The 11,837-nt window shown below is 38.1% G+C and overlaps 2 protein-coding genes across 2 annotated transcripts; one reads left to right on the top strand and one right to left on the bottom strand.

Moving 5' to 3' along the window:
* Nucleotides 1–321: 321 nt before the first annotated feature.
* On the bottom strand, nt 322–3,720 carry LOC103971403 (thioredoxin X, chloroplastic). Its single transcript, XM_009385422.3, has 2 exons — nt 3,277–3,720; nt 322–808 (listed from the first exon to the last, which is right to left on the bottom strand). The coding sequence occupies exons 1-2, from the start codon at nt 3,604–3,606 to the stop codon at nt 602–604; spliced, it is 537 nt and encodes a 178-aa protein (XP_009383697.2). The 5' UTR covers nt 3,607–3,720; the 3' UTR covers nt 322–601.
* Nucleotides 3,721–4,100: 380 nt separating this feature from the next.
* On the top strand, nt 4,101–8,596 carry LOC135605374 (E3 ubiquitin-protein ligase RING1-like). The gene is made up of 2 exons (XM_065095384.1): nt 4,101–5,342; nt 8,285–8,596. The coding sequence occupies exon 1, from the start codon at nt 4,250–4,252 to the stop codon at nt 5,327–5,329; it is 1,080 nt and encodes a 359-aa protein (XP_064951456.1). The 5' UTR covers nt 4,101–4,249; the 3' UTR covers nt 5,330–5,342; nt 8,285–8,596.
* Nucleotides 8,597–11,837: the final 3,241 nt, after the last annotated feature.

Raw genomic sequence — 11,837 nt, 5'->3', positions numbered from 1 at the left:
CCTCAAAAATCCACATTTAATTAATATTTATGGAAAATTAAAATTTGCAATTTTGACTTGAATCCCTATCTGAAGTGAGTTGATGGCTGCAGAGCAATCATTTGATCAGCAATTTATGTCATAATTCCTTTCTAAATTCCATATGGATAGATTCATCTATTCTGTTCTTTTGTCCGCTGTTCTTTGAGAAAGGGGCATTGCCTCAAATGTATTCATGAGATGTGAACAAGGAGAAACAGGCTTTACAACGCATACCTTTTGAGGTAATTCCCATACATCACAAAAGGAACTCTGTTCTTAAAGTAGGAAAAGTGCCAGCTCTGAACAAAGCTCAACATTGTCAAAGCTCATATTTAATACAACTAATCCACATATTGCCATCAAAAGACAACTGCAGATTACAGTACAAATCTTATTAGGTGTGTACAGAAAAATATTTTGGTCTTACAAGAGGCCAGCTTGCATTTCCAAGAGGAAGGGAACTTTTTCCTGGACTCATTTGAAGCCTCAAGCAATAGGCTGCAGCTTACATGAAGTTACAAGACGAACTACAGATGTCTGGGTCATCGAGATTCAACAGTGTACTTGAGCTTGAAAGAGATTAGACTACAGATGTGGGCTCCAAAAAATTGTCCAAGTATTCTTTCAGCTTGACTTTGGTGATTGCACCTTCCCTTCTACTTTCTGGAACTTCTTGCCCATTCTTGAAGAGGATCAATGCTGGCAGGCCATAAACCTTGTACTCTGTGATCAACTTAGGATTTGCATCATGATCGATCTTCACAACCTTTAATCTGCCCTTGTATTCCTGAAAGCTTCAAATTTCCAGTCAGAGAATTTAAACTTTACATCATTTAGTAAAACTATGATGCCCAATACATGAACACACTAGTTTTTGAGAAACATGTAGGTACCTGAAACATGTGATAAAATCGTAAGCAGATATCAAGCAAACCTTTAGAGCTGTAGTTTTGCTGGTATAACATGAACGTTACGCAATCATCTCAACTATTGGGTTGGCTACATGGATTTTTTCCTGCGATTGAAGCTATTGAAGGTAATATCACTAAAAAACAAATTCAATTGGTCTTAAATCAGTGACCAGTCAGTGCATTTAGATTAGGTTCAGGTATGTACTCACTCCTAGGGAACTGTCTGACAACAACTGTTTTATGATCATTCGATCGTATAGCTAGACATGAATAGAGAAGAAATATTCTAAAACTTTTTCTATTCATAGACAATGATTATACTTTGCATATTGCCTTCCATTATAAAGTGTTAAATTTTCAAGTAACTCGTGGAACCTGAAGTATCTGTTCTTAGTTATGCATGTTTGGGAAAAAAGTGGGTCAATATGCATCTCTAGCTAACAATGTGAATCAGATAAACATGTACTTGCAAATCTGGTTCACTTCAACGGATTGGCTAAACCTTACATGATCCAATGGAGAAACTATGATATCTACATACTATAATTTTTGTTCTAGATCTAGGAATTCAGCGAGGAATTTAATAGATTAGCATACAAACTTACTACATATCCAGCTCAATTTAACCCTATTACAGCACTCATGCATGTTATACATCATTTGAAACCTCTAACCAATAAGAGACTCCACTTCAAAAACAAAAAAGAGAATGATTGTAAGGACAACTTATGTTGGTCCTTTTTGTCTGATACAAGACTATCATCCAATGAACTCATTCAGTAAATTTAGCATTTTGCAGTTACTTATCCTTGATGAATAATTGTCTGATTCTTCATGTACATATATATTTTTTCAAATATCAACATTAGTTCTAATTGAATGGAACAGATCTATAACATGTTTCCACATATTTTACTCTTATATTTTCAGGAAACTAAAACTTAAATAGCATTATTTTAAGATTGATTGCATGGTACTAATAACACACAAAAAAGTTCAGTTATTTCTGCTGATTAGCTCTTGGACATCATAGCTTAAGAGCAGCAATTATTGCGACACTCCTTAAAGTTCTGCCATGGAACTACTGCATATCAGTTTCTATCTAAATCTCAAAAGTAACAACAGTCATAGCTTCTCCATATCATTATCTCACAGGTTAGAATCCTAATATGTAACTTTGCGATATAGACTTATGACACTTCTTTGAATAGATAATGCACCAGTGTTTGGCAATATATAACCCTGCACCATCATACACACTCATCAATTCTGGAGCAATAAGAACACAATTGAGAATCATTCTCATAATCTTAGTCATTATTCTAGCATATGAAATGAATTTTTACATGTCATACACAATAAGATATCAAATGAGATACTGTGGCAACACCAGTAACAACATGCCAAAGATCTTGGTGTAAGGCTAACGTGGAATATCAAAATTAATTTACCTAGCATTGATTCTAAGCATGATCGTGATGGAACTAAGAACTTCAATAATTATGGGCCTAATAGCTAAAATTACAGAGAAATTGATACATATCCACTATGCCTTGTTGGCTCCCCAACCTGACAACAACATGGGAGGAGAAGTAGGTTAAGTGCTCATTCGTGTCAGGAAGATGGATGACCTGAACTGTGGGAATATAGGAGGGATTAGCTTCCATGGGAAGATGCAAAGAAGTTGGAAGGAGAGAACTTGAGTTGATGGTAGCAGGGAGCGGCATGGTAGTGGAAGCATTGTAAGGCATAAGCTGCTAGCGGCAGAACATGAACACCTACTTCCTCTTTATAAGAAGAAGAGGGAAAGATGGACTTGGGATGGCGGCGATTAGAGATTAAGGACAGGAAAAACGCAATCACAGTTGTCCAAAGGCACAGAATCGAATGATGTGGTCGTTTGTGGGATGGGAGGTCTCACAGTAGCCAATTTCCATCGATCACCCCAGTGATTTGGCTCCTCCACAAAGGAGGCTTCCTTCTAGATACAAGAATCAGTTCAACCCAGTACAGGTTAAAATGCTGTCATCTACCAATAGAAGGCTTTAATAAAACAAAACAACAAATATTTTGTCACGCAATATCTCGATGTTCTATGCACCTTCCTAATTGAGAATCTACTAAAACTGGTTTTGCAACAATCCTGGACGTGCATCTTACATTCAATGCATATTATTTTAGCCTAAAAGCATCATTTTCTGACAAAAAGGAATTAAAATGCTCCTGTCCCTTTGAATTCAATCTTTCATTAAACACAACCCCCCAAAAATCGATTTTTATACTGATATAACGCGACAATTAACAGAAAGGAGAAATCTTGCAATGGTTTGGCACAAGAAGAGACCTGGGAAGCCCACTCGACGACGGATGAGATCAAACGGCAGGGCCCGCACCAATCGGCGACGAACTCCACCAGGACCGGGATATCAGACCCCAGCACCTCAGCCGGGAACTCGCTCTGGTCGATCTGGACGAGCGCGCCGCAGCGGACGGAGAGCCTCCTGGCGGCGAGGCGAAAAGGGGCGACGTGCCGCCGCGCTCCCCACCGAGCTGCCGGAGCAGGGGGGCGTGTCAGCGGGAGGCGGATGCGGCGGCTGAGGTCGAGATGCGGACCGAACGAGGAGGCGGAGGGGGCTCGAACGGCCGCGGAGGGGGAGAAGCTCGTCGTCGCCATGGACGGAGAGGGCGCGGGCGCTTCTCAAGCTGTGTGGCTCTTCGTGCGGCTCGTGGTAATCCGAGTCCACTCGTTTGGGAATGGCGAGAGTCGAATCGCGACATAGAGAGTGTCGAGTACATGCCTCACATTCGAGCCAGGTTTATCGACATTATTTATTTATTTATCTATAAATTTAGCGTCCTCTCTTTTGCATGCTAAAATATGGAAAAATAACCTTAATTATCATGTAGATTTATTAGTAATTCTTCAGCACAAGATTTAGTGGCCTCTCTTTTGCCTTTCGCCAACAATTTTTTTTTTCTAAATTATGAAAAATGAATCCCAGTAATGATATTTTACCATTTTTCATTCTTAAATTTACAGATCATTATACTATTTTTAATAGCGACGAACAAAAAATTTATGTTTTATTGTGAATATATATATATATATATATATATATATAATTTGGAATTCAATGTCTTCAGTTCTTGGTAAGGTTGCTACTTTTGGTAGGTATCGTGCTGTCGCTGACACGAGTCTCGTGCGTTTCTTTCAGCGCCCCCGGTCGTTTCAAAACCTTCCCTTTTGCCCTGCGTTCTCGCCACCGAAAGTTCCCTCTGCCTCTCCCTCTCCCTCTCCCTCTCCCGACCCCTTCACCATGTCCTCCGCCGGCCCCGGCTCCGACTTCCAGGAGTACTTCTGCCACCAATGCCAACGCAACGTCACCATCTTCCCCTCCTCTACCCTCGACATCACCTGCCCTATCTGCCGTGGTGGATTCCTCGAGGAGGTCGACCCTACGCCTCCCAGCCCCGATCCCGCCCCTTTCCCCATCCGTAACGCCATCTTCCCCCTCTCCATTCCCCGTGGCAGCTACGACTCCTTCCTCCTCTCCCCATCCCCCCTCCCATTTCTCTTGTCTCCAACCAGCAACTTCGAGCTTCGCAGCCCTAGGGACCTCGCCGACCTCCTCGGCCCCGTCCGCTCCCCCGAACCCTCCCCCACCCCTGGACCCGCTCCTTTCAATCCGATGCTCTTCCTCCAGGATTACATGCGGCAGTTGCTCTCCGGTGGCGCCAACATCCAGGTCGTTCTCGAGGGTGGTCCCGTCGTCGGCGCCGGCAACCTCGGGGACTATTTTATTGGCCCTGGCCTCGAGAGGCTCATCCAGCAGCTCGCGGAGAACGATCCCAATCGTTATGGCACGCCTCCGGCTGCCAAATCCGCTGTTGAATCCCTGCCGGACATCAGGATCTCGGCCGAGTCGCTTGCCTCCGACGAGGCCCAGTGTGCCGTGTGCAAGGACGCATTCGAGATGGGGGATGAGGCAAAGTTGATGCCTTGCAAGCATATCTACCATAAAGACTGCATCTTGCCTTGGCTTGGGTTGCATAATTCCTGTCCGGTGTGCCGGTATGAGCTGCCTACTGACGATACGGACTACGAGCAGCGCAGAGGGGCCCCTGCAGCGAGGACATTGTCTGGGGTGGGGAATTCTGGTGGGTCCACAGCTGGGACTTCTGTAGAGGGGAATTCTCCAGGATCGGGGATGTTGCAGAGGAGTTTTAGTATCTCTCTGCCCTGGCCATTTATGCCTTTTGCAACTCAAGGTCTGGATGGGCATGTTGTTGGAGTTGGTGATGGGGGTAATGGCAACGCCCGTGGTAATAGCAATGACGCAAATTCTGGACAGCAAGGGTACAGGCAGTCAGAGGCTGAGCAGGAAGATCTGGATTGAGAAGAGTTGAGAGGTACAGTCTCTGACATTACTCTTGAGATTCTTTCATTTCTGATAATGAAAGCCATTGAATGTTTTGTCATTTTGATTCATGGTGTTTGTTATATTATGATGTTTCTAGTAGGAGATATATATTATTGTCATTCATAACTACTCAGACATGTTTCTCCATATGAATTTCTTAATGCTATTTTATTGTCTTATGTGCTTATTTCTGACCCAACTGTAGGTTTTAATGGCAGATTATTGAGTTTTAGGTTTCCTTGCTCTTTTTGATATGACCGAATTAATATACTTCTAACTAGATTTTATTGCACACTTCTTTATTTCTATTATTTCAGACTGCACTATTTAGTTCTTGGAACTATGCAGATTATAAAATATCTTGAAATTGATCAATTTCTTGCTGTAATTTTTATATGTTGACCAAGTTGGAACAAAGAGTGCAAGCGTTTCTGACCTTCTTCTTGTAGATTTCAATGGTGTAGTCAACAAATGTGTTTTCTTGTGATGATTATCCCCACATGCTACCTAAGAATTTTAGCATTTAGAATATATGACATGTAAGAAGCTTAGAGAGGAAGTGATATGGTAAACAGCCATTAGTTCAAATGAACTAGTGGCATGGTTAACCTTCCTTTTTTGCCATTCGATGAATATGCTAAATTGGGACTCAAAGTTATTATAGATACACATGAGACTATTATGGCATCTTAGATCACATAACTTCAAATGGATATGATGATGTCAATTTTCTCTATTTTGATGGTTGATGTAGATAATGCTAGATTTGAGTGGTTTTAGATGGATGTCCCTTTAAATAAAATAATCTTTTATTTCAATTCTGATTTATTTAAACAACTTTCTCCTAGGTGTTGCTTAGTAAATATAGAGTTATATTTGAAGATAGATTTCACATAATTAAATGTAGATGCATGCATATTGGTAGCAAATTTTCATCTATTGAAGTGCATATGCAGGACCAAACTACCTTTTTAAAATTTGTAACAGTGCTGTCTGTAAATGAACTTGTTATAGACACTGTGCATAAATTATTATTAGTAGAAATAGTAAAACATATGAATGTATAAAATTACGGAACATCAGATATGAATTGATGTACAATGTGTATGGCACTTGTTGGCTTGGTTAGTTGTCCTCCATCTATCTTGGTGCAAAGACATGTGCCTTAGTGCCTCCTGCAAGAGCTGCATCTAATTGTGCTGGTCTAGGACACATAAAGCCAGTGTGGTTGCATTAGTGGAATGTACATGCATGTGGAAGTGGCAGTCAAAATTACTGAGGGCTAATACATTCTCCTCCGTAAACCTTCCGAAATTTCCACCATGGCATCCTCATTTATCATTCTTAAACCACCTAAACTGCCGGAAATTGGGTTCTCCAGATGTGTTATGTAACCTGGTTATGACTAGTGATGATAGTCAATGACAACAACTAAAATGACCTCATTCATGACCTTACAATGGCCACTCAAGTTTTGGTTTAAAAGATTCGGAAAGTTCTAGAAACCATAATGAACCTTAAAACCAACCTTCCAGCACACAGATAATTGGGGCACAAATGCTTTCATATTTGTGATACACAATATATAACCTTCAACTAGCACAAGAAAAATGAGAGAAATTGGTCGATGCAGCAGATGTGGTTCAATCTTCACACAGAACCTTGGATTGGAAATGTTTCAAGCTCTAGGCTAAATGGAAAATTGCAAAGCAGTCTGTACATGTAGCAGTTGTGCAAGTCGAATGCCATCTTGATGATTCAAGAAGGTTTAGTCTTTGGATAAGTTATTGGCATCTCCAAAATCAGATCTGGATATGTATCATTTGAGGAGCTCCAGATAGGAGAAAACTACCATCCTGCTATGTTACTGATAAAGGAGCCTTGTTTGTGGTTTTGTAGAAAATCCGAGTAACGGTTGTCTCCATAACTGTCTAATTGCAGGTAGAAAATTCCTGGTTGAAGCAGAACTTTGGCATAAGAGGGACTTATAAATTTAGTACTGGCAGGAATATTAGCAGACACAATGGTCTTTCCTGTATCATCTTTATTTCTTCGGTTGTGGTCCTTGTATAGCTTCTAAGTTTTAGCTGGATGTGGTCGTCACTATATGAAAGAGGATCAGTGTCATGCATTCCACTTACCAGCTGGCAGCGAAGAACATGAGCCAAGCCCATCAACATGTGTCCTACACGTGTGTGGACAGACTAGTACAATAACAATCCTCTGAATTCTGCCCATGATCGATAATTCATTGCATAGTCGGGGTTGTGATGCATTATTACATATTTATGATTCTTTCTTTGGTGGGTATGCTCTTGTTTTGTTGAAACGTTGGCTTTTTCTCAATGTAGAAGCTACAGTGGTTCACAGAATAACACCTCACTCTGTACTCTGCCCATGATTGATTATTTATTAGCCTAGTTGGGGTTGTGATGCACTGTTCCATTTTATGATTCTACGTTTGGTGGTTGTTCCCTGGTTTTGTTGAAATTCTGGCTGTTTTATTCAATGTAGAAGCTGCAAACAATCACACAATTGATTCGAGATTTTTCGCTGTAAAGTTGATGTTTATGGCAGCAAGCATTTACCAATATCTTTCTGAATCATTAGTTATTCTACTTGTGGTCTTTTCTTTTTTCTACTTTACAGTTGTTGAGAAAACTTCTCACTTGCTAAGTAAATCCAGAACCCTTGCAGCCATTGGCAAAAAAGGAAAAATGCCTGGAGGAGTCATCTTGAGTTTCCAAATTTGTAGCAGCCTTCCCATTCTTGTTTGACTTTACATTCACCTCAACAATTGTTATCCTCACTCCAAGTCTTGGAAAGAATGTTTGATATTTTAATCTACAAAATTTCTCTACTTTTCTGATGATGGCTGCAAAATATTTACCTGCTATATATTTTTTTTAATCTGGCTATTTTCCCTTTCAGGATGGAACTCAGGGACGCTCTCCGAGGTATATATTCCAGCATTTTGCAGCGAAACATCCAGAATTCAAGTATCTCCATATTTTGATCTGTTTTTATCTATCGGGAAAAAAAGATATATATATATATATATTTGTTATATACTTCTTTTCTGGTACGATGATCTGAGGCTTAATTCTAATACCTTGAGCAAGTGATTCCGGAAGCCACTAACAGGGATCATTCAGTGGCATAATGTTTGGGTACAATATTGGATATGTTTATGTGATACCATTTGTAATATTTATTTAAATTATTGGCAAAATATTTCTTTTATTTTTTATTTGTTTAACTTCGTTCTTGAATTTTTGGGTGAGAAATATTATGTTATTGTACTCCAGATAAATCTGATCTACAGTGGTAGAAATAGTCGGAACTAATTCTCATACCAAGTAAGAACAGGGGAACCTATCGATTGAATCAGGCAATTTCTACAGGAGCTTCTTTGCCAATCACCGTACAGTAAAAGCACAATTACATCTGCAAGCAAGATTTGAGCACGAAACACCAAACACAAAGCGGCATCTAATCTAAGAAAAGCCACAAAAATTTCAGTATCAGCACAGGTGTAATTTGTACAGGGCTGGAAAGAAGAACTCAAAGGAGTTTACAGAACAACGTTCATCGACTCACAATCCTTCTCTGTCGATTCCAGCAGGAGTGATCTCCCAAGTCCCGGAAAGATCTTCCATCAACTCCAACTCCTCCTCCTCCTCGATCGTGTCTAGTACCTTCGCTGCCTTGCGCTTCACGACCGAGACCAGCTCTGGCGGCGCCACCTCCGTCGCAAACTTAGAGCCGTAGAAGCCTTTCGCCATCCTGTGAACTATCATGCCTAGGGATAGAGGAGTAGGTAGAAGCACAAAGAAGGCACTCTCGGAATGCTCCAGTCTTCTTCGTTGATCCCAGCAGGTCATAACAGAGTATTTATAGACTAAAAGAGAAACGTTGTTCACAAGTCATATACCTTCTAGATTTTGTGTGAGAGTAGACCTTTCGTGTGTGCTTTCGCTTACGCTGGGTAGGAAAAATATGGCCATTAGGGCACACGTCTGTTCTCCCTTTGTCTTCTTCCTCCTCTGTGTCTGTGGAGGACGCATAGGATATACTGCAGCCGCCCATGACCACTTGATGATTAATACGCGTGCAGCGGAAGTTTCTAGGAAAGGGAGGGGGGGGGGGGGGGGGTTTCCTGTTGAGGCCGTGTCTGAACAGCCACGTGTTGCTTTGTGATTTGGTGACGTCTGTCTATCTAGATGGGTTTGGGTCAATTGATTCGAGAATTACTTAGCTTTCAATCATGGCTCTCTTAATGTCTCAAGTCAAGCATGACAAATTAGTTTATGTCAAAATATAAAATCATTGACCTTGTCTCATCTGACTTAGATGCAATAATATTAATAAACAATTTAAGATGATAGAGAAGATTAATAGATATTTATATCTTCGATTAATTTTAAATTCCATGTGGTGAAGAAGTAAGTCAATTTGTTATCCACGCATGTGAGCGGGTGTGAAAATGTCAAATCACACATCATGTCTCACATCCAAAGGCGTTTCTAGATGCTATATATATATATATATATATATATATATATATATATATATATATATATATATATATATATATATATATATATATATATATATATATATATATAGCAGTCCTTTATAATATTAAGGATTAATTAGGATGTACTACGATGTCATGTGCATGATAAAAACTCAGCAATAAAATTAAATATGATTCTATTGATTAAAATAAAATAATAAAATATAAAAATTATTTGAAATCGTTATAAGCTATCTTAAGGAAGATTTGGTACAGGTTTAATATTACAAACACAAGAAGACCAAAAAAATCAAGGAAGATATCTATGATTTTTAACAGTATAAAATCAAGCAATAGATTTTTTTTATTGAAGAGTTGATATATAACTAATAGGGGCAATAAATATTGATTATTTGTAATCGTAGACAATAAAATTAATTAAAATATTAAATAAAATAAAAATTATGAGATTTTCGTTTTAGAATAAAATCTCTACCGATACATCATAAAGTTTTTTATTAAAAAATATTAAAACATGAAATATTTACTCAAATAAGTTATTTGATATTTATACTATGGGTAAAATATCTTAGAGATTTAAACTTTACTTAGTGTGACCGTTTTTGTCAAAACTAAATTAATCAAGTCTAAGTTCCATTTATTCAAACTTCAACCACCATACATAATATTGATATATGCATCACTATTTTGCATGTTACTATTAGGATCATATGGACATTAAGATAGGGTAAATTAATCTTATAGCATTTTTTTATTTTAAAAGTTTGATCAACAAATATATATCGAAAATATAATTAAAAAGTGTGAGTAAAAATTGCTAGTAAGTAAATCAGCATGCAATAGCAAATAAAGGCAAGAAAAGAAATGTAAATCGATTTACAGTAGTTCGATCGTCTCTACCTACGTCCATTCCTGATTTTTCTTTGTTCGAGACCACCGACTTTCACTATCAATCTTCTTTCCGATGAGTAAAGATTAACTACCCTTATTATAACTCTTCTCCTTTTAACAGGCTTAAAGGAAAACCTCCACACTCTAGCTTTTACAAGAGATCTCATATGACTTAGAATCACTTTTAAACTCAAGAATGTGATAGCAACTTAAATAATACTCAAAGAGAGAGTTTACAGTACCTTTGTACTCAAGAATTAGTGCTCCATCAAGCAAGCATGAGTGAGGTATTTATAAACCTAAAATACTTCATAAATGGTGCTAAAAATTCAAATCCCTAAAATTTTGAGGTAATAGTGATACTACCATTGGTACCGAATGGTACTATCGTCATAATGAGGCTATGAATCAAGACTATAAAGATACTACCGCTAGCCTAAGTGGTATAACTATTGCCTTGGATAGTATTATCGCTAGCATGAGTGGTACTACCATCAAAACCACACAAACATCGGCTTATTTTAGTTCACCGATATAACCTTCTAATATGTCCAATTTGATCATGGTTTAAGTCCAATGAGTTTCTTGACAAGTTAGCATGGTTTCGACCCAATACCAACTCAATTTAACCTAAAAAGATATCGATCAAGATTTTACAAATTCAACCATATATCTAGCACAATTAAGAATCTTTCAACATGTTTTTTTATTTCTTATTTTTTAATATGCTTATGAGTCGACTAATAAACTTATTATTATCATATTAAACCTTTTTCGAGGGATCAAAATGTTGGTAATAATTATGCCAATAAAAATATAAATAAATTCATATTTATAAGTAAGAGATGTAATGCTTCATATTTCTAATAAAATTTATCATGAAGAAATTAATAATTTGCACATGATATTGCAGATACAAATTTATCATTAACCCTTTTTTATAATTATTTCAAAAGATATTAAATAACATATATATTATCATTAATATGAATTAAAGTCCCCATAATTTAAAAAATATAACATAACGAGATTAACATAAAACTCATGATCTTG

This window comes from Musa acuminata, chromosome BXJ2-2 (assembly GCF_036884655.1).
Source record: "Musa acuminata AAA Group cultivar baxijiao chromosome BXJ2-2, Cavendish_Baxijiao_AAA, whole genome shotgun sequence".
Lineage (NCBI taxonomy): Eukaryota > Viridiplantae > Streptophyta > Magnoliopsida > Zingiberales > Musaceae > Musa > Musa acuminata.
This window is presented reverse-complemented; position numbering and strand designations above follow the sequence as displayed.